At 47.2% G+C, this 27,414-nt stretch overlaps 1 protein-coding gene across 1 annotated transcript in view; it reads left to right on the forward strand.

Annotated features, from left to right (window-relative positions):
• Window positions 1–26,370, forward strand: part of LOC116972131 (cadherin-2-like) — a 107,081-nt gene extending 80,711 nt beyond the window's left edge. Inside the window, exons 9-16 of the mRNA XM_033019490.1 lie at window positions 4,874–5,059; window positions 8,615–8,868; window positions 10,014–10,156; window positions 14,461–14,694; window positions 15,811–16,044; window positions 19,080–19,219; window positions 20,066–20,230; window positions 24,788–26,370. Of these exons, the coding sequence (XP_032875381.1) occupies window positions 4,874–5,059; window positions 8,615–8,868; window positions 10,014–10,156; window positions 14,461–14,694; window positions 15,811–16,044; window positions 19,080–19,219; window positions 20,066–20,230; window positions 24,788–24,997 (1,566 nt within the window). The 3' untranslated portion in view covers window positions 24,998–26,370. The remainder of the gene's footprint in view (window positions 1–4,873; window positions 5,060–8,614; window positions 8,869–10,013; window positions 10,157–14,460; window positions 14,695–15,810; window positions 16,045–19,079; window positions 19,220–20,065; window positions 20,231–24,787) is intronic.
• The last annotated feature ends 1,044 nt before the right edge of the window (window positions 26,371–27,414 follow it).

Consider the following 27,414-nt stretch of genomic DNA (forward strand, 5'->3'; position numbering starts at 1 on the left):
GATAAAAATATCTTTGTTTTGATTGCACCTACCAACATGCCTACACAATTATATTACAGTTAATATGTACCGAGGGCAAATTTGTGTTTGAATGCTCCCGATTCCAAATTACTTTAACATTGAAGTGATTGAAATCCAAGTGAAGTTTAAATGGCATCAGAAAAATAAAACCTCCGGAATGGATGATATTCATTACGTGGTTGGTTGGAGTCAGTATCAGCACAATTACTATATTAAACTTTGGTTCCTGGTTCAAGCTAAAACTAAAGACAAATAATAACCTCCTCACACATTCCCCTGCAAGTATCTCTGTCACTAAAATATGTCCCTTCTTTGAACAAGTTCTTAAACATCGCATCTGAATCAGTTTCCATCTGATTACACACCTTGAGGATGTTTATCTATGTGTTCAATTAATAAAACAACAATATTGGGGACATTTCTATTCAACCTGTCAAATGAATTGGGGGGGGGGGGGGGGGATTCAGAAATAGTTAGGTAAACAAACAATAGTTGAGTAGCAAATGACAATAGTGCTACCGTCCCAATAATTAACTGAAATAAATAATGGGTTAGGGCTGTATGTTGTGACAGACAGCCTTACACCTTGCATGTCATTTCAATATTACACTTATCCCACCCCCCTGTATATTCCAGATTAATAAATTAAGATTTTGTCAACTAATTACAAATCGGGCTAATTACAAATCAATAACATTAGTCAACTCCGAAACACGAAGCGCTGAGCATTGGGATCCAGACATCACGGACAACTGGCCTCAGTTCCCCGATCACATCTGGCAGTGCTCTCCATCTGAACCAGGGGCCACAGAGCGTTTTTGAAAGTGGGGGGACTGAGCGATCACTGGCCTTGGGGATACCCGAAGAGACAGTGGAACGACCGAGTGGGGGGAGGGTGTGCGTGGGGGGCGACCCCCTCCCACAGTTGGGACTTTATGAAAATTTGATGTATTAAAATTATGTTTTAGTGCATTGTAGAAGTATGATTTCAATGTTTCTTGTTTGAAGTATTTTTAAGAGATAACTTTTTATGGGGAATCTTTTTCCACACAAAGGGTGGTGGGTGTATGGAACAAGGCAGGAACTATCCCAACATTTAAGAAACAGTTAGACTGATACATGGATAGGACAGGTTTGGAGGGATATGGACCAAAAGCAGGTAGTGTAGCTGGGACATGTTGGCGGATGTGGGCAAGTTGGGCTGAAGGGCCTGTTTTCACACTGTATCACTCTATGACTATATTATACCTCCACAATGCTTGAATGCTTCAAAATCAAGTGGTCGAGTTTTATTGCCATATACTCGCAAGAAACTAGAAAATAGGTGCAGGAATAGGCCATTTGGCCCTTGGAGCCAGCACTGCCATTCAATATGATCATGGCTGTTTATCTAAAATCAGTACCTCTTTCCTGTTTTTTCCTCATATCCCTTGATTTCACTAACCCCAAGAGATAAATGTAACTCTCTCTTGAAAACATCCAGTGAATTGGCTTCCACTGCCTACTGTGGCAGAGAATTCCACAGATTCACAACTCTCTGGGTGAAGAAAGTTTGTCCTCATCTCAGTCCTAACTGGCCTACCCTTTATTCTTAAACTGTGACCCATGGTTCTGAACTCCCCCAACATCGGGAACATTTTTCCTGCAGTTACAGAAAGTGAAAATCTAGCAGGCAAGCAGGATGCTTTCTCCAACCACCCCCATTTGAAGGCCACTATCTTCCACCGTTTCTACCCAGTGCTTGGTACCTGCTTCCAGCAGCCACTGGTTGTCCTCCAGGATGCATCGAGCTGCAGCCTGGTCCATGCCGGTCACCAGTGCGAATCCGGCACAGAGACTCTCATGGCAGCGGCACAACGCTTCCGACGGCCTGGGACTCTTGCACTGAGGCTGCTCCATGGCCGGAGCTGCAGCGAGCGACTCGCCAGCCCGGCAAACACTCGCCAGCCCCGACTCCCCGTCCACATCTGCCCCGGCGCTGCTTCTGCTTCCATCCCTCCCCCCGCCCCGGCTCTCCAACACCCGCGGCCCATGCAGTTGATATTAGTTTTGAAATTCTGGTTGGTCACAGAATTTCTCACGACAGAGCGTGAGAAATTCTGTGATCAGTGTGAGAGCGTGAGAATTGGGCAAAATGCGTGAGTCTCACGCTCAATGCATGAGAGTTGGCAGCTCTGGAGCCAGGGGAGAGGGAAACTGGAGATATGGAAGGGTACAAAGAGAATGTAAGGTTTGAAAAGAACAGATCAAAGCAGACAAAGTTCAAGGAAATGTAGAATGGTGTATTATTGAATGAGGGTAAGGTGACAACGAGGCATACAAACAGTAAAATTACTCAGGAGGACAGCGAAACTAGTTAGAGAACTAGGGTGGGGGAGGGACAGAGATAGGGGGAAAGCAAGGGTTACTTGAAGTTAGAGAAATCAATATTCATGCCGCTGGGTTGTAAGCTGCCCAACCAAAATGTGAGGTGCTGTTCCTCCAATTTGTGTTTGGCCTCACTCTGACAGTGGAGGCGGCCCAGGACAGAGTGGTCAGAGTGGGAATGGGGAGCTTAAGTGTTTAGCAATCGGGAGATTGTGTAGGCCAAGGCGGACTGTGCAGTGGGATATCTTGAGTCCATGTCCTTTTACTGGCTTTAGATTTCAACAGCAGGATCAGATGGTAGATGTCATAGCTGTGTGGTATTTTTTATAATCTCCGTACACTGGGGGGGACTGGAAGATGGCGTGCTGTCTTTTTGCTGCCTCCTGGTTTGTACTGGGAATCATGGGCTGATCCACTGGTTTTATTCACACCGCATAGTCCAACTGAGACAAAGCTCAGAGCAGAGTAGTCATCAACACATTCACGTTCACTGTTATCTTGGTCACCACTGGCGTGACCCAGGGTTCACATTTTCCTCGCTCTGTCACGGCTCATCTCCGGGGAGAAATTTAAAAAAAAAACATATTTTGTTATTACAGAGGCTTTACCATTTCACTTCTGACTTGTTTCTATCTGCTGAATTTACACATAAATTTGGGTGGAGAGCAAAACAAAGCAGCTGGTTTAAGTTTAGGCTACTTAAGTTATTGTCATGTTTATTATTGCTTGAAAGCGAGCCAGACTGGGGAACAGCTTCTTCCCCTCTGTTATCAGGCTTCTGAATGGTTCTTCCATAAGCTAGGGTACTGTTCGATTCACCCCATTGTGGACATTGGACTTTGTCAATAGAATTACTGCGCTACAATGCTGAGAACTATATTCTGCACTCTGTATCTTCCCCTTTGCTCTACCTATTGTACTTGAGTTTGACTTGATTATATCTAAGTAAGGTATATCAGATATGTTAGGATAGCAAGCACATGTGACTAATAAAACTAAACCTAAATTAGTACTGAGGTACAGTGATAAGCTTTGTTTTGCTGCTATCCAATTAGATCAAGGGACGGCACAGCAGTAGAGTTGCTGCCTTACAGCACCAGAGACCCGGGTTCAATCCTGACCACGGGTGCTGTCTGTATGGAATTCATACATTCTCCCTGTGACCAGGGTGCTCCGGTTTCCTCCCGCACTACAAAGACGTGCAGGTTTAAGTGAATTGGCTTCAGTAAAAATTGTAGATTGTCCCTAGTGTGTAGGATAGTGCTAGTGTATAAGGTGATCGCAGGTCGGCACGGACTCGGAGGGCCGAAGGCCTCGTTTCCCCACTGTATCTCTAAAACTAAATCATACTGTACATCAATATAATCAAGTAACTAAAGTACAATGAGTAGAGCAAAGGGGAAGATACGGAGTACAGAATATAGTTTAGATTTATTATAGTCAAGAAGCTGGTTCTAAGTCTGGTAGTGCGGGTTTTCAAGTTTGTTTATCTTATGCCCGATGGGATAGGGGAGAAGAGGGAATGACCAGGGTGTGAGTGGTCCTTGATTATGTTGCCAGCTTTCCCGAGGTAGCGTGAAGTGTAGATGGAGTCAGTGGTGGGGAGTCTGGACTGGGCTACATCCACAACTCTCTGCAATTTCTTTGCGGTCTTGAGCAGAAAATTTGCCAAACCACGCTGTGATGCAACGTGAAATATGTAGGAAGGAACTACAGATGCTGGTTTAAACCAAAGATAAACACAAAAAGCTGGAATAACTCAGCGGGGCAGGCAGCATCTCTGGAGAGAAGGAATGGGTGATGTTTCGGGTCGAGACTTCTTCAGACATCTCGACCCGAAATATCACCCATTCCTTCTCTCCAGAAATGCTGCCTGTCCCACTGAGTTACTCCAGCTTTTTGTCTATCTGTGATGCAACCCTAAAGGAGGCTTTGTACGGGGCATCTGCGTGTGAGTGTGTGTATCTGTGCATGTATGCGCTTGGGGCAAATGGGGGGAAAGGCTTGTGTAGGATTTCACATGTCAACGTGTTACTGAATGGCAGGGCAACCTTGAAGGGCCAAATGGCCTGCTGTTATGTCATAATTCATATCATAGGAGCAGATTTTAGCCATTCTGTCCATCGAGTACCTTACCATTGGTGATCCATCTTTCCCTCTCAACCCCATTCTTCTGCCTTCTCCCCATAACCCCTGACACCTGTACTAATCAATAACCTCAATCTCTGCCATAAAAATATCCATTGACGTGGCCTCCATAGCTGTCTGTGGCAATGAATTCCACAGATTCACCACCCTCTGTCGAAATAAATTCCTCCTCATTTCCTTTCGAAAGATACGTCCTTTTATTCTGCGGTTGTGCCCTCTGGTCCTAGACACTCCCTCTAGTGGAAACATCCTCTCCACATTCACTCTGTCCAGGCCCTATCCATCTGTAGTTGCAGGATGTGAACTCATCAATCATTTTCTTATCTCTCGCTTGTAGTTCTACGGAGAAGTGCCGGAGAACAGGTTTGATATCATCGTGGCAAACCTGACGGTGACGGACAAAGACCAGCCCCTGACGGATGCGTGGAACGCCGCCTACCGGATCATCGGTGGGGATGCGGCGGGTCACTTCATCATCCCCACTAATCCCATCAATAACGATGGCCTGGTCACTGTGGACAAGGTGAGTGCAGGTGGAAGTGTGTGGAAAGCCTCTTGTATCACTCAACTCTAACATAGAACTAGTGTGAACAGGTGATAGATGGTCGGCATGGACTCGGTGGGCCGAAGGGCCTGTCCATGCTGCATCCTTAAAATACTTAAAGCTGAATAGGTTCTTGATTAGTACGGGTGTCAAGGGTTATGGGGAGAAGGCAGGACAATGGGGTTGAGGGGGAAAGATAGATCAGCCATGATTGAATGGTGAAGTAGACTTGATGGGCCGAATGGCCTAAATCTGCTCCTACAACTTATAACCTGAAGCAGACAGACCAATGTGGACTTTTTCAGTACGTTATTTAGGTGTTTTATTGTCATATGTCAGAAACCGAACAATGAAATTCTTACTTGCAGCAGCTCAACAGATATGTAAACACAGTATACTCTGTAAAACTCAAAATAAAAATCTACTAAATTCAGTTTATAAAAAAACAAACACATGATAATAATACAAGACAAAAGCAATGGCCCCAAGTTATATAGTTCAACGTTTCAAATGTCAAATTGTCACGTACCAATTAAAGTACAGTGAAACTTGAATTACTATACAGCCATGCTAAAAAAAGCAACAAGACACACAACTTCATAAAAGTTAACATAAGCATCCACCACAGCGGATTCCCCACATACCTCACGATGATGGAAGGCAATGAAGTCCAATTTTCTTCCCCATTCTCCCGCGGTGGGAGCAGCCGAACCATCCGCATTTGGGGCGGTCGAAGCTCCAGCGGCTTGGAGCTCCCTCCCAAAGTCGTTCTCTAACCAGGAACCACGAGCTCCACGATGTTAAGTCTGCAGGCTCCTGCGGTTGGAGCTCCCGAAGTCGATCTCCAGCAGAGTCCATTAAAAAAAACAAAGCAGGACGGGACAGACAGACTGTTGGCGAGGTAGCAATTGCTGGCGCCATCCAGTGGTTCGGGGGCTATTTGGAGGTTGTATAAGAGCCTGGTAGATACAAAATGCTGGAGTAACTCAGCGGGACAGGCAGGATCTGTGGAGAGAAAGAATGGGCGACTTTCCGGGTCGAGACCCTTCTTCAGACTGATGTCAGGGGAGGGGGCGGGACAAAGATAGAACATAGTCGGAGACAGTAAGACTAGTGGAAGAACTGGGAAGGGGATGGAGAGAGAAAGCAAAAGGGCTATCTGAAGTTAGAGACGTCACTGTTTATACCGGTGGGCTGTAAACTACCCAAGCAAAATATGTGTTGCTGTTCCTCCAATTTGCGCTGGGCCTCAATCTGACAATGGAGGAGGCCCAGGACAGATTTGGAATGAGAGGGGGACTTAAAGTGCTGGGCCAATGGGAGATCAGGTAGGTTTTGTATAAGAGCCTGATGACTGTAGGGTAGAAGCATCTCCTGAACCTGGATGTTACAGTTTTCAGGCTCCTGGACCTTCTTCCCGATGGCAGGAGTGAAATGAGGGCATGGTCAGGGTGGTGTGGGTCTCTGATGCTGGCTGCCTTTTTGAGGCTGCGACTCCTGTAAATCCCTTTGATGGTAGTTTGGAGCTTATTTGGTGAATGTAGTATTTAATAGCCTGATGGCTGTATGGAAGAAACTGTTCCTGAACATTACCTATTTTAGGCTAGTATACCACCACCTCGATAGCAGGATATACAGCATGGAAACAGGCCCTTTGGCCCACCAAGTCCGCACCAACCAGCGATCACCCTGTACACTAGCACTATCCTACACACTAGGAACAATTTACAACTCCATACAGGCAGCACCCATAGTCAAGTTCGAACTCGAGTCTCCGGCGCTGTGAGGCAGCAATTCACAAGCTATAGGAGTAGAATTAGGCCATTCGGCCCATCGAGTCCACTCCGTCATTCAATCTTCTTCTTGCGTTTGAGGCAGCAGAGGTTTTGTAGCCATTTCAATCATGCCTGATCTCTGCCTCCTAATCCCATTTTCCTGCCTTCTCCCCATAACCTTTGACACTCCACCGCTGTGCCACTCTGCCGCTCAAATGAGATATTCATTGAAATGTGGCAGCTATAGTGGTTGAACTCATGCATTGGCTGGTGATTTCACAATGAGCCCCCACAGGCTCTGATGTGATGGGAACTGGTTTAACATGTCAATGGTGATAGTTGATGGATAAATATTGCCATTGAGCACCAGGGGGAGCAGTTGAGCAGAGGCATATCCATAGTCCCAGTTAAATAAAACATGTGGCTACCAAACCTGCTTCACAATGCAATGAAATGAGGCTTCTCTTTGTGTAAGAAGTAACTATAGGTGCTGGTTTACACCGAAGGTAGATACAAAAATGTGGCACGGTGGTGCAGCAGTAGCATTGCTGCTTTACAGCGCCGGAGACCCGAGTTCGATCCTGAGTACGGGTGCTGTCTGTACGGAGTTTGCATGTTCGCCCGGTGAACTCGTGAGTTTTCTCCGGGATCTTCGGTTTCTTCACACACTCCAAAGACGTACAGGTTTGGTTAAATTGGCCCTAGTGTGTAGCATAGTGCTAGTGTACGGGGGTCGCTGGTCACTGGAGTAACTCAGCAGGTCAGGCAGTATCTATGTAAAGAAGAAATAGGTGACGATTAAGATGGGGTTTTTTGAAGATATTTGAGGCAGTTACCTGGATAGTTTAGTTTAGACTGCAGAGCGTTTAGATTTTAGAGATTTACAGCGTGGAAACAGCCCCTACGGCCCACCGAGTCCGTGCCGACTAGCAGTACGATAGCACTCTGTACACTAGCACTATCCTACACACTAGGGACAATTTACAATTTTACCAAAGCCAATTAACCTACAAACCTGTACGTCCTTGGAGTGTAGGAGGAAATCGGAGCACCGGGAGAAAACCTATGTGGTCACAGGGAGAACGTACAAACTCCGTACAGGCAACACCTGAAGTCAGGATCGAACCTGGGTCTCTGGCACTTTAAGGCTGCAAATCTACCGCTGCGCCACCATGTAGAGATACAACATGGAAACGGGCCCTCCAATTGAGATAAATACAATCGTCAAACTCAAACACAACAGATAAAGCTAAGTGAAAGACACAGAGTGCAGAATATAGGTCTCAGCATCAGTTCCAGAGACAAAGTCCAATGTCCACAATGGGGTAGAGGTGTATCGGACAGTACTCTAGCTTATTGAAGGACCGTTCAGAAACCTGATAACAGAGGGGAAGAAGCTGTTCCTGAGTCTAGTGGTGCCCGCTTTCCAGCTTCTGTATCTTCTGCCAGAAGGGGCAGGGAGAAGGAGGAATGACCGGGGATGGGACAAGTCTTTGATTATGTTGGCTGCTTTTCTGAGGCAGATGGGGTCGATGGCGGGGAGTCTGGTCTGTGTGATGGAGTGGTGATACAAGTGCTGGTTCTTTTGCTTGGGGAGTGTATTGTATTGATTGATTTTTGTATTCTTGTGGGCCGTGCTATTTTTTAATCCCTCTTCCCTCCTCTCCCTTTGCTCCTCTCTTCACTCCCCTCTCTCCTTTCTCTCTCTCTCTCTCTCTCTCTCTCTCTCTCTCTCTATCTCTCTCTCCCTCTCTCTCAGCCGATAGATTACGAGAGTAACCGAGCTTTTGTACTGACGGTGATCGCTGAGAACCAGGTGTCCCTGACCAAGGGCATCCAGCTCCCCCCTCAGTCCACCGCCACCGTCTCCATCACCGTCATCGACGTGAACGAGAGCCCGCGCTTCGTGCCCAACCCCAAGGTGATCCGGCAGCAGGAGGGTCTGCCCGAGGGCAAGGTGGTCACCTTCTTCACCGCTGAGGACCCCGACCGATACATGCAGCAGACCATGAGGTACGTCAGCCCCCGTCTCTGGGGTGTGGTGGTGTGGGGACCACAGGAGACTATTGTGCCCAGCATACAATGTCAGAGGTCGAGGGATAGACTTGATAGAAGTGTAACAAGGGGCGCATATATATCACAGGGCGTATATATAAAGACATATCACTGGGTGTATATATAAAGATATATCACGGGGCGTATATATAAAGATATATCACAGGGTGCATATAAAGATATATTAAGGGCCATATGTAAAGATGTATCAAGCAGGCATGTATAAAGAAGTATATACATTAAGGGGCATATATAATGGTGTATAAAGGGGTATATATATATATTATATTTATATATATTATATTTATATATATAATATTTATATATATGGATTATATATAGTATATTGAATATATTATATTTATATATATATATTTATTTATATATATATATATTTATATATATATTTATTATATTATATATATATATTTATTATATTATATATATATATTTTATATATATATATATATATAAAAATAAAAGGGCATGTAAAGAAGTGTGTAAAGAAGTGTATAAAGGGGTCGTATAAAAATATATATAAAGGGACGTATGTAACGGGGATAAGTTAAGAAGTGTATAAAGGGGACTATATAAAGAAGCATATATGAGAGGCGTAGATAGGGTAGGCAGTCTGAACCATTCTCACTGGTTGGAAGTGTCCAACACTAGAGGGCATAGCTTTAAGTGAGAGGGCGACAGTGGTGTGGGCGTGGAACGCACTGCCGGGGATGGTGGTGTTTAAGAGGCTTTTGGATAGGCACATGGAAGTGCAGGGAATAGAGAGATATTGATCATGTACAGGCAGAGGAGATCATTCTGGCATCATGTACGGCACGGACATTGTGGGCCGAAGGGCCCATTTGCTGTGCTGTTCTGTGATGTTCTAAGATTTACACAACAATGTACAGCACAGTATCGGGCCCGGGGGGGGGGGGGGGGAGAAGGGAGAAGAAGGAGTGACCGGGGTGAAACTGGTCCTTGATTGTGTTGGTGGCCTTGCCGAGGCAGCATGAAGTGTAGATGGAATCAATGGAAAGGAGGTTGGTTGGACGATGGTGTGACTGGTCCTTGAGGTGTAAGCTATCGTCTTTCTTGAACCTCAGATACTCCAAGCTGTCGGATCCAGCCAACTGGCTCAAAATCGACCCCCTCCGTGGACAAGTCACGACAATCGCCGAGCTGGACCGTGAATCGCCGTTCGTGAGGAACAACATGTACAACGCCACCTTCCTGGCATCGGACAACGGTACATTCTAACGCTCCATGGCGTCTCGGAAATGAGTGTGGCGGTAATCGAAATGCTGCCGGTGTAGTGTTTAAAGATGCAGCTTGGAAACAGGACCTTCAGCCACCGAGTCCACGCTGACCATCGATCACCCCGTCCACTCTAATTCAACGTGTAGGGAGGAACTGCAGATGCTGGTTCACACTGAAGACACACACAAAAAGCTGAAGTAATTTAGTGGGTCTGGTAGCATCTCTGGAGAAAAGGAATTGATGATGTTTCAGATCAGGACCCTTCTTCAAATGTTCTTTCCTTCCATAAATGCAGGCTGACCCACTGAGTTACTCCAACACTTAGTATTTTGCTTTAGATTCCGACATCTGCAGTTCCTTGTGTCTACTTAGGATAACAGAACTAGTGTGAGTGGGTCGGTGGTCCCACGGTCGGATGGACTCAGTGGGTGGAACGGCTTCTTTTCATGCTGTATCTTTCAATCCATCAATCGATTTTTCTTCGATTTTCCTCTGTGGTCAAACGACTAGATTATGGAATGATCCCCAGTATCCCTCTGTACATGAATGCTGTTAAGGATCTTGACATTAATTGTATATTTTTCTCCCAAAGTGCAACACCTCACACCTGCTTGGATTAAACTCCATCTGCCATTCCTCTGCCCATTTCTGTAGCTGACCTGAATCCCACTGTATACTTTGACAGCTTTCCTCACAGTCCGCGATCCCAGCAATCTTGGTGTCATCTGCAAACTTACTAACCAACCTGCCTACGTTTACGTTCAAGTCATTTATGTATATCACCAACAGCAGAGTTCCCAGCACAGATCCCTGCAGAACTCCACTGGTCACAGACCTCCAGCCTGAATATCGTCCTTCCACCACAACCTTCTGTCTTCTGTCAATAAGCCAATTCCAAATGCACAAGACCCAGTCACTGTTAATCCCATACATGGAACAATATAGCACAGGAACAGACCCTTCGGCCAACAATGTTTATGTCGAACTTGATGTCAGGTTAAACTAATATCACCTGCTTGTACATGATTCATATTGTATTTACTGTCACATCAGCCTCGTCCGCAACCCCTGGCAATGCGTTCCAGCCACCCACTGCTCTCTGTTAAAAAAAAACTTGCCCTGCACACCACCTTTAACCTTTTCCCCTCACCTTAACCTATATCCTCTAGTGTTGGACATTTCCACCCTTGGTAAAAAGATACTGACTGTCTACCCTGTTGATGCCTTGCATCATTTTATATGCTTTAAAGATACAGCGGGGAAACTGGTCCTTTGGCCCTCCGTGTCCGCGCCGACCAGCGATCACCCCGTACACTAGCACTATCCTACACGCTGGGGCCAATTTACAGAAAACAATTAAGTATGTTTTTGCATGAGAGCGTGGGAGGAAACAGGAGCACCCGGAGAAAACCCACGTGGTCACAGGGCAAAGGTGCAAACTCCAATAATCCATGTCTCTCCATCCTCTCCCTGCAGCTGAAACCCTCTAATCCAGGCAGCATTCCGGTAAAACTCCTTTGCACCCTCTCTAAAGCCTCCTAATTTTAGCAGTAATGGGTCAGCCAGAACTGCACGCCATAGGTGATGTCATCAAATGCATTATTAAAATCCATGTGACAACATACAGCTTAGTTTATTGTCATATGCACCAAGGTACAGTGAAAAGCTTTTTTGTGCGTGCTAACCAGTCAGTGGAAAGATTATACATGATTACAATCAAGCCGTCCACAGTGTACAGATACATGATAAAGGAAATAACATGAATAACATTCAGTGCAAGATAAAGTCCGATCAAAAATAGTCCGAGGGTCTCCAATGAGGTAGATGGTAGGTCAGGACCACTCTCTAGTTATTGATATGATGGTTCAGTTGATAACAGCTGGGAAGAAACTGTCCCTGAATCTGGAGGTGTGCGTTTTCCCACTTCTGTACCTCTTGCCGGGTGGGTGAGGGGAGAAGAGGGTGTGACTGGTCCTTGATTTATGCTGGGGACCTTGCTGAGGCTGCGTGGTGTAGATGGAGTCAATGGAAGGAAGGCTGGTTTGCGTGACAGTCTGGGCTGCATCCACAATTCTCTGCAATTTCTTGGATGGAGCTGTTCCCAGACCATGCTGTGATGTTTAACTGAGAAGAAATGAACTAGAGGTTATTCACAGGCTACATTCCCTTCCAGATTGGTTCCGTTGCAGTTTACGCCAGTGTGAGTGTGAATGAGAGCTGGGTAGTTTCTGCTGTGGCTTTTGTTGTGTTATTGAGCTGTACCCAGTCTCCTTGGAAGCAAAGCCTTACTGGGGTGGGCGAGGATGTGTTTTTACTATGTATGGCACACGATCAGCCCACACTGTCCATGCTGAACATGACCCATATCCCTCCATTTCCTGGATACCCATGCGTCTATCTGAAAACCACTGTCGTATCTGCCTCCACCACCATCCCCTGCAGCCTGTTCCAGCACTGACCACCCTCTGTGTGAAAAAACTTGCCCCGCACATCTCCTTTGAACTTTGCTCCTCTCATCTTAAAGCTATGCCCTCTAGTATTTGATATTTCAATAATGGGGGGAAAGGTTCTGACTGTCTACCATATCAATGCCTCTCATAATTTAATATACTTCAATCAGGGTTCCACACAACCTCTGGCATTCCAGAGAAAACAATCCAAGTCTGTCCAACCTTTCCCCGTAGCTGAAACCCTCTAATCAAAGTATCGTTCTGGTAAACCTCCTCTCCAAAGAATCCACTTAAGTTTTAGTTTTTAGTTTAGAGGTGCAGCGCAGAAACAGGCCCTTTGGCCCACCATGTCCACGCTGACCAGCGATCACACCGTACACTAGCACTATCCGACACACTAGGGACAATTTACAGAAGCCAATTAACCAAAACAGTCACAGGGAGAACATGCAGACACCATACAGACAGCACCCGTAGTCGGGATCGAACCCGGATCTCGAGCACTGTGATGCAGCAACACTGCCGCCCTTGAAAAGGAAGTTTGCCCATTAATGCCCTTCAGCCTCTAGATCTGTGCTGGACTTGCTTCTAAAGTATAATCCCTCAAATATTTTGGCACGATGGCGCAGCGGTAGAGTTGTTGCCTTGCAGTGCCAGAGACCCGGGTTACATAGATACATAGAGAGTGATAGTGATACATCCTGACTACGGCTGCTGTCTGTACGGATTCCGCACCTTCTCCCCGTGACCTGCATGGGTTTTCTCTGGCATCTCTGGTTTCCTCCCACATCCCAAAGACGTACTGGTTTGTAGGTTACTTGGCTTGATATAATTATAAACTGTCCCTAATGTGTATAGGATTGTGTTAGTGTGTGGGGATCGCTGGTCAGTGTGGACACGGTGGGCTAAATGGCCTGTTTTCACACTGTATCTCTCAACTCTGCTGTACAATGTGAGCTGCTTGTGTGAACAGTTTGTTTCTGGTATACCTTAACCCTCCTTAGCTTGCTGAGTGCTCGAAAAACCACTTAACCTGAGATAACAAACTTGTTTGAAGTGATTTTTTTTTTAAGTGAACTTTTGTTATAGAAAGATACAGCATGGAAACGGGTCCTTCAGCCCAACAAGCCCACACAGACTAGAGATCACCCGTTCACAACTAGTTCTATGATATCCCACTTTCACATCCACTCCCTACACACTAGGGGCAATTTACAGTGGCTAGTTGATTTACAAACCCGCATGTCTTTGAGATGTGGGTCTCTGGCGCTGTAAGGCAGCAACTCTGCTGCTGCACCACTGCGCCACCCTTTCACTTCCTCCACTGATGCTGCCTGGCCCGCTGAGTTACTCCAGCACTTTGTGTCTATTTTTGGTATAAACTAGCACCTGCAGCCACTTGCGTTTAGACCTCCCCTTTGTTTGATGGCAGCGTAAAAGTTTCTCCCCACAAATGAGAGGAATCGATCGGGTAGATGCACAGTCTTGCCTGGAGATGGGGAATTGAGAACCAATAGTTTTAAGGTGAAGGGGGATAGATTTAATAGGATTTGAGGGGTAACTTTTTCACGCAAAAGGTGTGTGGACCGAGCTGCCAAAGGAAGTAGTTGAGGCAGGGACTATCACAACGTTTAAGAAATGTTTAGACGGGTACATGGATGGGACAGGTTTAGAGGGATATGGGCCAAAGGCAGACAGGTGGGACTGATGTAGATGGGACATGTTGTTCGGCGTGGGCAAGTTGGGCTGAAGGGCCTGTTTCCGCACTGTATGACTCTCTGACCATCCCCCGCTGCGGTGAGTTCTCTCTAACATGAAGCTAACCCTCTCTGCTGCTCCGCAGGTATCCCTCCAGCGAGCGGGACGGGCACGCTGCAGATTGTGCTGCTGGATGACAACGACAACGCCCCCCAGGTCTCTCCACAGGAGGTGTCCATCTGCGAGAGGCCCGAGCCCAACGCCATCAACATCACCGCCATCGATCTCGACATCGAACCCAACACCGGCCCCTTCGTCTTCGAGCTGCCCGCCACGCCCGAGGACGTGCGACGCAACTGGACCATAACCCGTCTCAACGGTGAGGGCGCGCGGCGCGTCCAACTCCCGCCTCAATGACTCTGGTCCCAAAGCTCTTTGAGACGGAGAAGTGTTAGTCAGAGTTGGTTTATTGTCACGTGTACCGAGGTACAGTCAAAAGCTAATCAGTCAGCGGAAAGACTATACATGATTACAATCGAGCCGTCCACCGTGTACAGACACAGGGTAAAGGAAATAACGTTTAGTGCAAGATAAAGTCCAGTAAATTTCTCCCTGTGGGTGGGTTTTCTCCGGATGCTCTGGTTTCCTCCCACACCCCAAAGACAAACAGGTTTGTAGGTTAATTGGCTTCGGTAAAACATGTAAATTGTCCCTAGTGTGTAATATAGTGCTAGTGGATGGGGTGATCGCTGGTCGGCGAAGGGCCTGTTTCCGTGCTTTATCTAAAGTCTGAAAGTTGGTCTTGGCATCATGTTGGGCACAGACATTGTGGGCCGAAGTGCCTGTTCCTGTCTTGTGCTGTTCTATGCAAAAACAAGGATGCAGATGCTGGTTTGTACAGTAACTCAGCGAGTCAGGCAGCATCTCTGAAAAACATGGTCTGAAGTCTAAAGTAGAGTCCCAACCTGAAACGTCACCTATCAATGTTCTCCAGAGATGCTGCCTGACCCGCTGTTAATCCTGTTCTTTCCGGACTGTACTTTGTTTGACTGATTTCACTGACTGGAATACCAGTTCCCACCGTTATGAAGGTGCCTAACTCATCGATTCATAGTCGTACCGTGGAAACAGGCCCCTTGGCCCACCTTGCCCACACCAAACAACACGCCCCATCTGCACCCGTCCCATCTGCCTACTTTTGGCCCATATCCCTCTGAACCTATCCTATCCATGTACCTGTCTAAATGTTTCTTAAACTTTGTGATGGTACCTGCCTCAACTCCCTTCTCCGACAGCTCGTTTCATACACCCACCACCCTTTGTGCAAAAACGTTATCACGCAGAGTCCCTATTAAATCTTTCGCCCCTCACCTTAAACCTATGTCCTCTGGTTCTCGATTCCTCCACTCTGGGCAAAAGACTTGATCGTTTCCGTGCAATATCTCTGAACTAAACTAATCTATATTCAACGCTTGCTCTCTCTTCCAACATGCAGGAGATTACGCCCAGCTGAGCCTGAAGATCGGGATGCTGGACGATGGCATCTATGACATCCCCATCACGATAATAGACTCGGGGAACCCTCCTCTCTCCGCCACCTCTGTGCTGCTGATCAAAGTCTGTCCGTGCAACGAAAACGGGGACTGCACTTCAGCGGAGGCGATTATCGCCGCGGGCCTGGGTACTGGAGCCATCATCGCCATCCTGCTGTGCATCATTATCTTGCTGAGTGAGTTCCCATTCGTCTATTATCCCCACGTGCACCGAGGTACAGTGAAACGCTTTTCTCTTGCGTGCTATCCAGTCAGCGGAAAGACCAAGTTCATGAACTCCCAACTTCTATTCTCCATGCTCTGACTGATGAAGGCCAGCGTACCGAATACCTTCTTGACCATCCGATCTATCTGTGACGCCACTTTCAAGGAACCATGTACCTGCCTTCATAGACCCCTCTGGTCTACTATGCTCCCCAGAGCCCTGCCATTCACTGGGAAAGTCCTGCCCTGGTTTGACTTCCCAAAATGCAACACCTTGCACGTATCTGTATTAAACTTCAACCATTCAACTCAGATGCACAACTGATCAGGATCCTGCTGCAATTTTCTGATCACCTTCTTCAGGTTCATAAGGTCGAGGAGCAGAATTAGGCCGTTCGGCCCATCATGTTTACTTTGCTGCTCAATCATGGCTGATCCATCTTTCCCTCTCAACCCCATTCTCCTGCCTTTGCCTCATGACTGCTGACACCTATACTAATCTAGAATCTATCAATCGCCACCTCAAAAATATCCACTCTTGGCCTCCACAGCCTTCTGTTCATGATTGCAATTAGGCCACCCACAGTGTACAGATACACGATAAAGGGAATAACGTTTAGTGCAAGATAAATCCAGTGAAGCAACTCCGATTAAAGCAACTCCGAGGGTCTCCAATGAGGTAGATGGGAGGTCAGGACTGCTCTCTAGTTGTTGGTAGGATGGGTTGAGTTACCTGATAACAGCTGGGAAGAAATTGCCCCTGAATCTGGAGGTGTGCTTTATCACTCTTCTCCCAGTGTGCATAGGGGAGAAGAGGGAGTGACCGTGGTGAGATTGGTCCTTGATTATGCTGGTGGCCTTGCCAAGGCAGCATGAAGTGTAGATTGGCTGGTTTGTAAATTGGCAGATGGCACCAAGATTGCTGGGTTGCAGACTGTGTGGTCTGTGACCTGTGGAGTTCATCGAGGATTTGTGCCGTTTGTAAATTATAAAAATGACTATTATAGGGAGGCAGTAATAGAGTTACTGCCTTAATAGCGCCACAGACTCTGGTTCAATCCAGACTACGGATGCTGTCTGAATGGAGTTTGTACGTTCTTCCCGTGACCGCGTGGGTTTTCTCCAGGTGTTCCCGTTTCCTCGCACACTCCAAATGACGTGCGGGTTTGTAGGTTAATTGTTTTTGATAAAATTGTAAATTGTCCCTAGTGTGTAGGATAGTGCTTGCGGCGCTGGTCGGCACGGACACGCTGGGCCCGAAGGGCCTGTTTCCACGCTCCCTCTAAAGTCTAATGTAAAAGTCCAAAGACTTAGACATAAATATAGACAGGGAGGATAGTAGGTTTGCAACCCGCACTGAGATTGCTGGGTTCACGCACTCACTGTGTGGTCTGTGGCCTGTGGAGTTACTCAGGGATGTACTATATATATATTTATATATATATATGGCTTGGACGTGAACATTGGGTTGGTTGGTATGTTTGCAGACCACACCAAGATTGCTGGGTCGGCGGACTGTGGGTTCATTACGTTCCCCCCTGGGCCCTCTACGATAAGTACAAAAGTGCAACAATTATGGAGTAAGAATAGTGGAATTCATACAAACAGCCGTCACGTTTCTGGTGTCAACAAAGGTTCAGCGTTTGTAAGAGTGCAGTCTTATCTTGACCTTAAAGGCCCGTTATCTTGGCCGCACCGATGTTCTCCTCCGACCACCACTATCTTGAAACGAAGGCAATGTTTGTGTCGAAAACAGAGCCACGTTAAACTGGTCTCGTCTGCCATATCCCTCCATTCCATGCATGTCCATGTGCCTATCTAAAAGCCTCTTAATGCCACGATCGTATCTGCCTCCACCACCAACCCCTGGCAGCGCCCTCACCACCCTCTTTATAAAAATAAATTAAAAAAAGGAACCTGCCCCGCACATCCCTCTCTCACCTTCTAGCTATGCCCTCTGCTGTTTGACATGTCTAGCCCAGTTTTGTCTTTGATTGTGTCTCTACTAATTTTATATACTTCTATTGTCTCATCTCAACTGTTGTCATTGCTGAGTTTCACTGTTTGTGTCCACTCGTTATCACCTTCTCCACAGCCAACAATGGACCATTGTGGGCTCCACCTTTCCTTGATCATCCTTGCTGGCTTTGATTTGTCCTTTTGCATATCTTTTATTTATTTGTTCTTTGTACCTTTTCATGTCTCTTGCTTCCCTTTCCCCGACACAGTCTGAAGAAGGGTTGTGACCCGAGACATCACCTATTCCTTTTCTCCTGAGAAACTGCCTGATCCACTGAATTACTCCAGCTTTTTATGTCTATCTTGCCGGTAAACTTCTTCTGCACCTACTCCAAAGCCGCCATTTCCTTCCTGCAATGAGGCGACCGGAACTGCACGCAATACTCCAAATGTGGCCTAAATTAAGACCTATAAAGCTGCACCATGACCTCCTGATTAATGCCAATGTCTTCATAAGTTCATAGGTGATAGGAGCACATGATAGAGAGTTCATGTTCATAAGTTCTAGGGGCAGAATTAGGCCATTCGGCCGATCAGCACTACTCCGCCATTCAATCATGGATGATCGATCTTTCCCTCAACCCCATTCTCCTGCCTTGTCCCCATAATCCCCGACACCCTTACTAATCAAGAATCTATCTTATCTGCCTTAAAAATATCCACTGACTTGCCCTCCACAGCCGTCTGTGGCAATGACTTCCATAGAATCACCACCCTCTGACCAATTCATCTCCTTCCTAAAGGAACGTCCTTTTATTCTGAGGCTGTGACCTCTGTTCCTAAATTCTCCGACTAGTGGAAACATCCTCTCCACGTCCACTCTATCCAAGCCTTTCACTATTTGGTAAGTTTTAATGATGCCCCCCCCCCTTATTCTTCTAAACTCCAGCGAGGACAGGCCCGGTGCCGTTAACCGCTGATCATATGTTAAGCCACTCATTCCTGGGATCATTGTGGTAAACCTCTCGTCTTCCTTGCTCCTCCCTAGTCCTGGTCTTGCTCTTTGTGATTTGGATGAAGCGCCGTGACAAGGAGCGTCAGGCCAAACAGCTGCTCATCGACCCAGAGGACGACGTGCGTGATAACATCCTCAAGTACGACGAGGAAGGCGGCGGAGAAGAGGACCAGGTGAGCAAGAGGTTGACCCTTCCCACTGTCCCACCCACTCAGCATGCACACCCGCCATCAACTCTGGCACCGTCCACTCGCTAGAGACCCAGCTTCCATCCCGACCTCGGCCGCTGCCTGTGCGGAGTTTGTCGACCATCGGTCACCCGTTCACACTAGTTCTGTTATCCCACATTCTCATCCTCTCCCTACACGCTGGGGGCAATTCACAGAAGGCCAATTAAGATCATGTGATGGGAGCAGAATTTGGCCATTCGGACCATCTGCTCTGCCATTCAATCATGGCTGATCTATCTCTCCCTCCTAACCCCATTCTCCTGCCTTCATAACCTCTGACACCTATAATTAGCTTACAAACCCGCACGTCTTTGGGATGTGGGAGGAAACCGGAGCACCCGGAGGAAACCCACATGGTCACAGGGAAAACATACATAGAGCACGCGTTGTCTGGATCGAGCCGGGGGCTCTGGCACTGTGAGGCAACGGCTCCACACGCTGTGCAATTGTGCTGCCCTGTATAAGAACCCATCTACACTGTTCTTGTAAAAAGCGCTATTGGAATATGGTGGCATAGCTGTAGAGTTGCTGCCTCACAGCGCCAGACACCCGGGTTTGTTCCTGCTTACGGGTGCTGTCTGTATGGAGTTTGTACCTTCTCCCCGTGACCTCCTGAGTTTCCACTCACATTCCAAGGAGGTACAGGTTTGTAGGTTAATTGGCTTCTGTAAATTGTCCCTCATGTGTAAATTGTCCCCTGTACTGTTAAATTAAATGGAGATGGGTTTTTTTTGACACACCCCGTGCATAAGATGTGCCTCTCATGGCGACCTACCTCTGTGTCCACAGGATTACGACCTCAGCCAACTCCAGCAGCCCGACACGATGGAGCCCGACTCCATAAAGCCCATGGGCATCAGGCGTGTGGACGAGAGACCCATCCACGCCGAGCCTCAGTACCCCGTACGCTCGGCTGCCCCCCATCCTGGCGACATCGGGGACTTCATCAACGAGGTACGTCTCAGAAGGTCATACGGAATAGGAGTAGAATTAGGCCATTCGGCCCATCAAGTCTACTCCGCCATTCAATCGTGGCTGATCTATCTCTCCCTCTTAACCTCATTCTCCTGCCTTCTCCCTGTAACCTCTGACATCTGCACTGACCTCTGACACCTGTACAGGTCAAGAAGAGACAACAGGCCGCAGACGCTGCCACCGGTGTGTTAAAAATGACCCAGACCGCCGGATGGGGTCAGCAGGTCGAGCAGCGTCTGTGGAGGGAAGTGTACAGGCGAGTTGTGGGGTGGGGTGGGGCGGCACACAGTGGCGCAATGAGAGAGCTGCTGCCTTACAGCACCAGAAGATTAGACATAGAGCAGTACAGCACAGCAACAAGCCTTTCAGCCCGCAGTGACCGTGCCGAACATGATGCCAAGCGCAAGGTGGAGGGAGACAATAACTTTGTGGTGGCACAGTGGTAGAGCTGCTTCTTCACAGCGACAGAGATCCAGGATCTATACTGACTACGGGTGCTGTCTGTGTGGAGTTTGTACGTTCTCCCTGTGACCTGCGTGGGTTCCCTCCAGGTGCCCGGGTTTCCTGCCACACTCTAAAGAGGTATAGGTTTGTAGGTTAATTGGCGTCTGTAAATTGTCCCTCGTGTGTAGGATAGCGCTGGTGTACAGGGTGATCGATCGCTGGGCGGTTGGTGCAGACTCAGTGGACAGAATGGCCTGTTTCCCCGCTGTATCTCTAAACGTGTTGTAATACATCTCCGTATACCTCCCATGGCCACTGAAGTCATTAATTGCATTAATTTGGTATTGATTACTGATTTTACAGCTTACATTTAATCATCACGCATATAAATTACACAATTCACTTTGGAATTCCAGTAAATTACAGGTAAAACCGTGGAGAAAGAGTTCAGCAGTTAATAAAATAGCACAAAATATACTGGAGATAGACACTGTGCCGAGATAACTCAGCGGGTCAGGCAGCATCTCTGGGGAACGTGGAGAGTTGGGACCCTTTTTCAGGTTAATGGGCAGAGAGGAGGAGCAGGGCAAGTGATAGAGGCCCCAGGTGGGCAGTAATTTATTGTATTAGTACACGTCCACCACGGATTTTCCGGCACTCTTGGTTCTGGAGCCTTGCCGGATTATCCGAGTTGCCGCACCAACAGATACCGGAATGCAAAGTTGGCTCTGGGAACAGATCTGCAGTGTCCGGCCGGGCTGGGCCAATCAGCCGTGGAAGTCCCAATGAGGTCCAGGTCGTCCGGCCTAGGCGCCATGGTTTTGCAGGGACCTCCGGGGGGATTAAAGGAAGTGCTGGACCACCAGTTGGCATAAAATAAGTGGTGGTCCTGTATTTTATATTTTGTTACAAAACACTGGATCAACAGGGGACACAAGGTACTGGGCGGCACTGTGACCGTGTGTGCTTTCTCCGGTGCTCCAGTTTCCTCCCAAATCCCAAAGATGTACAGGCCTGTAGGCTAATTGGCCTCTGTAAATTGTCCCTAGTGTGTAGTGTTGTCAGGCAACTGAACCATCCTACCAACAACTAGAGTGCAGACCAATCTACACATTGGAGACCCTTGGACTATCTTTGATTGGACTTTACTGGACTTTATCGTGCACTAAATATTATTCCCATTATCATGTGTTGACACTGCGGATGTCAACACATTGTAATCATGTATTGTCTTTCCACTGACTGGTAAGCACGCAACAAAAGCTTTTCACTGTACCTTGGTACACATGACAATAAACTCAACTCAACAGGATAGTGCTAAGTGTACGGGGTGATCGCTAGTTGGTGTGGACTCGGGCCAAAAGGCATGTTTCCATGCTGCATGTCTAAAACTGAACTAAAATGAAAACTAAACAGCAAATGCTGGAATCTTCAGCAAGGCACAAAAGGCAGGCAGCATCTAGAGACAGCATGGAAAGAGGCCCTTCAGCCTTCCGAACATCATGTCAAGACCAATTCCTGTCTACCTGCACATGATTCATTCCCTGCATATCCATGTGCCTAATCAAAAGTCTCCTAAATGCCACTATTGTATCTGCCTCCACCACCCCTGAACACTGTTGGGACAGCAAGATTGTCTAAACGGCGACGTAATACGAGCAGATTATGATTAGAGATACAATATGGAAACGGGCCCTTTGGCCCACCATGCTGACCATCGATCACCTGTTCTCACTAGTTCCTTGTTATACAATTTTCTCATCCACTCCCCGCACACTAGGACCAATTTACAGTGGGCCAATTAACCCAGAAACCTGCACGTCTTTGGGACGTGTGAAGAAACCGGAGCATCCGGATGAAACCCATGCGGTCGCAGGGAGAACGTGCAAACTCCACACAGACAGCACCGAGGTCAGGATCAAACCTGGGTCTCTGGCGCTGTGAGGCCTGTTCTGGGTGGTGTTTGCACATTCTCCCTGTGACCGCTTCAGTTAAATCTTGGTGAAGCATGGAATCATAGAGCACGGAAACAGGCCCTTCAGCCCTACTCATCCATAAGATCAAGATGCCTCATCTAAGTTAGTTCCAATGCCCACTATTGGGCCAGTTCCCTCGAAACAAATATCACTGGAAGAGTGATATGGAGGCCTGGATAGACTGGATGTGGAGAGGAGAGTTCCACTAGTGGGAGAGTCTAGGACTAGAGGGCACAGCCTCAGGATAAAAGGACTTATCTTTTTAAAGGAGGAATTTCTCTAGTCAGGGGGTGGAGAATCCGTGGAATTCATTGCCACAGACGGTTGTGGAGGCCGAGACAATGGGTATTTTTAAGGTGGAGATTGGCTGATTCTTGATTAGTAAGGGCGAGAGGGGTTATGGGGAAAAGGTTAGGAGAATGAGGTATAAAGGGAAAGAGATCAGTTATGGTTGAATGTCGGAGTACACTTGGGCCAAATGGCCTAATGCCGCTCCTAGAACCTATGAACTTTTTCCTCGACCTTTCCTATCCATCCTGGTGTGAATTGTCAGCGCCCTTTATGTGGCGACTATTTGTATACCGTGGGTACACAAGCAAAGAATTTCACTGTGACTTGTCACATGGGATAATAAAGCATTCATTCATTCATGGAAGTCATATTGGATACTGAGTGGGGAGCGAGCAGGGATGTACATGATGTATTTTTAATAGACAAATGAATATCTATTTCTTAAATCCATTAGCCAACCACATAAATTATGCTGTCTGATCCGTTAGACAGCAGCTCTAATCCCATTATCAAAGGCCAGAGAAAATTAGATTTATTTTAAAGAATGCAAATATTATATCGATGTATCCACTCAGTTCCTTGTTTGGTCAAGTTAAATAAATTGTAGGGAACACATTAGACAGATGGTAACCTCGCGTCAGCAGTGTGTTTTGAGATTATGATTGAAAGAATTGAGTGGAGGTCTGTGCAGGGTGGGTGTTAATCATTGAATGATACTGTTATAAAGCTAGCAGGGGGGTGGGGGGCACAGTGTCGCAGCGGGTAGAGCTGCTGCTTCACAGTACCAGAGACGCAGGTTCGATCCTGACTTCTGGACTTTAAAGATACAATGCCCTTCAGCCCACCAAGTCCGTGCTGACCAGCGATTGTCCTGTACATTAACACCATCCTACGCACTAGGGGCAATTTGCAATTTGCCGAAACAATCCCACACGTCTTTTGAGTGTGGGAGAATACTGGAGCACCCAGTGAAAGCCCACACGGTCAATGGGAGAACGTCCAAACTCTGTACAGACGTCACCTATAGTCAGGATTGAACCCGGGTCTCCAGCACTGTAAGGCAGCAGCTCTACCCGCTGCGCCACTTTGCCACCCTAGGCCTTTGGGTTCCATGTTCTACTTGTGACCGCGTGGGTTTGCTCCCGATTCTCCGGTTTCTTCCCACACTCAAAAGACATGCAAGATTGTAGGCTAATTGGCTTCGGTAAAATTGTAAATTGTCCCTACTTTCTAAAGGTATGTCCTTTAATTCTGAGGCTGGACTCTGATCTCTGATCGCAGACTCTCCCACTAGTGGAAACAGCCTCTCCACATTCGATCTATCCAGGCCTTTCACTATTCAGTTTCAATGTGGTCCCCCCCCTCATTCTTCTAAACTCCAGCGAGTAGCAGTTCAACGCCGTCAAACGCTGCTCATATATTAACCCACTCACCCCCGGGATCCTTTACAAAGGAGATGAGGAGGAATTTCTTTCGTCAGATGGTGGTGAATCTGTGGAATTCATTGTCACAATTTGCTGTTGGGGCCAGCCCAGTCAATGCATATTGTTAAGATGGAGATTGATAGATTCTTGATTAGCACGGGTGTCAGAGGTTATGGGGAGAAGGCAGGAGAATGGGGTTGAGAGCGAAGGATAGAACAGCCGTGATTGAATGGCGGAGTATTGACGGGCCGAATGGCCTAATTCGGCTCCTATCACATGAATTTCTGTTCAAACGTTGTAGCGCTGATACGGGAACTATTGAACCATGTTCCAATCTTCTGTCGAAACGTTGTGTCGCTAATATATGAACCATGTTCTAACCTTGCGTTCAAACGTTGCAGGGTCTGAAGGCGGCTGACAACGACCCCACTGCACCGCCCTACGACTCGCTGCTGGTGTTCGACTATGAGGGCAGTGGCTCGATGGCAGGCTCCTTGAGTTCCCTCAACTCCACCAGCTCTGGAGGCGACCAGGACTACGACTACCTGAATGACTGGGGCCCACGGTTTAGGAAGCTGGCAGACATGTACGGAGGAGGCAGCGATCTCTAAGGAGTGATGAGCAAACCAACCAACGAACCCCCGAACCCCACCACCCCAACCCTGCCCTGGAACTAAACATGGCCGACCGTGGACTCTTTTAAACCGATCTGTGCGACAGACCATACATGCACATCACCCTCACTGGACAAAAGCCTAGGCTTTAACTCTCTCTAGTCAATTCTAACCGCCGCCTGTCAAAAGCTTTGGTGTAAGTTGCGTAAAGAGCGTCGCGGGATGATCGGTCAATCGAAGCTGTTTTATAGAGAGAAAATAATTGATTATGAGAACTCTTGTCACGTTTGAACTTCAACGTACAGAAGCACTGGGATTTTGTGCCTTTTTGTACACTTCTCGATCTGAATCTTTAAGTTTAACAATAACTGACCCTTTTTTTCTTTCTCGAAGTGCTTATCTCTATTTTTTTCCTCCCCGCGACCCCAGGCAAAGCGGAGGGGTTTGGGTGGGGAGGAAATGCGGTTAGAAATCGATACACGTTAGAAAATGGTGAGCTGTTCTCTGCTTTCAGTATGAAGAAAGATGCCATGGACACCAAATTTCATACACTTTTTGTCTTTTCTTTTCTTTTTTTTTTAAAACACAGCTATTCGTACATCAAACACTGGTTTCCAGAGTTGGGCAGTGGAATAACTTTCTGAATTTGTGATACCGCAGCCTTAATCTCATCTTCCCTAAGATGGAAGGGGGGGGGAGGGGAAACGATGAAGGAGAAATTTACTCTTGGGTGGAAAGGGTTGCTCTTAAAACGCCACCCCCTCCTCCCTTTCCCACCAACGCCACCCCATCCTCCCCCAAAGCCACGAACTGATTACTGAACTTTCTGTTCTGGTTGTGCTTTTTTTTGTTAAATCCGCTGTATAAAACGAACATGTACATAATATTAAGAGCTGTAGTCGACGACATCTTCTGAACAAGTTTGGGAAGAAAAATTTCAAAAAAGGACAAAAAAAATTTGAGCAAGACATTTTTTTTTTGTTGCATGTTTACCCTCACCCCACCTCCCCCCCCCCCCCCCCCCCCCCCCCCCAGCCCATTCCCCTCCCACTCCACTTTCCCCTTCTTCCTCTCCCAGATTCTGGGTCAAGTACCGATGGGGTATGGAAGCTTCTGGAGAGATTGATTTGAGCCGTTGGTAGACCATGACAATGATGACATTTTTTTTCCTTTGTAATTCTTAACTAGCACAAACGTTTTACATAATTTGTACCAAAAAGCAAGGACGGGGTAGGGGGAGAGATGGATTAAAGAGAACTGTTGAAACCAAGAGGGAGAAGTGATGGTGTTTCACTGTGCACCAGAGAGAGAGAGAGAGATCTTCCCTCTGCCCCCCTGAAGTAAATTAAAGGCTACTTTTTTGAATTTTTTTTTATTGCCATTGGTTTTATTTCGCAAGCATGTTTGAAGAATGTAAACATTTATCGGTTTGCAGCTTCCTCACGAGGCTTCTCATGTCAAAGAGAGACTGGAAAGTTTAGCTGATTAGTGGCGCAGCGGTAGAGTTGCTGCCTCTCAGCACCACAGACCCAGGTTCGATCCTGACTACAGGACTCCGTGTCTGTACGGAGTTTGCACATTCTCCCCGTGACTGCGTGGGTTTTCTCTGGTGCTTCTGTTCCGCCCCCCCCCCCCCACTCCAAAGATGTGAGGCTTCAGTAAATAATGTAAATTGTCCGTAGGGTGTAGGATAGTGTTTGTGTATGGAGATCGCCGGCTTGAACAGACAGGGTGAACCAAAGGGCCTGTTTCCGTGCTGTATCTTTGAACTAAACTAAACTCGCATATCCACACTCTCTCCCCATCTACTCTCCCTATACCCCTCTCTCTTGCTCTCCCCTTCTCTCTCCCCCTCTCTCTGCACCCCTCTCTCTCCCTCTCCCCCCCTCACTCTGTCTCTCTTTCCCCATGTTCTCTCCCTCTCTTTCCCATGCCCTCTCCTGCTCATTATTTCCCACAGTCTCTCCCACACTCTCCCTGCTACTCTGTCACTCTCTTTCCCACACCCTCTCATCCTCTGACTCCCTATCTCTCGCGCACTCTCTCTCACAATCTCGCACTCTCTCTCTCTCCATCTCTTTCGCACACTTCCCCCGGATCACTTCAAAGTAAATTGAATTTGTTGCAATCCCATTTACAAGGTGCAGCCTATTGGTAACCTTTCCTAAAGACTGCTGATGCATGGTGCTACAAATAAGATTGGTATCACTGGAGTAATTCTCTGGGGAGTTCGGAGAGTTAGAGACTTACTGGGCTGTTAATATTTGGGCTCTTAAACGCAAGATTAGCAGCAATGCCCTGTGAAATCATGAACGTCTCTGAGGGCAGAGTTTTATTGTAAGGATTCAGCCTGGTAACATTGAAGGAAGAATATTTGTTTAACCCAAGTGCAGCCTGCATAAACGTACTCAGTT

Source organism: Amblyraja radiata, chromosome 4, assembly GCF_010909765.2.
Source record: "Amblyraja radiata isolate CabotCenter1 chromosome 4, sAmbRad1.1.pri, whole genome shotgun sequence".
NCBI classification, from domain to species: domain Eukaryota; kingdom Metazoa; phylum Chordata; class Chondrichthyes; order Rajiformes; family Rajidae; genus Amblyraja; species Amblyraja radiata.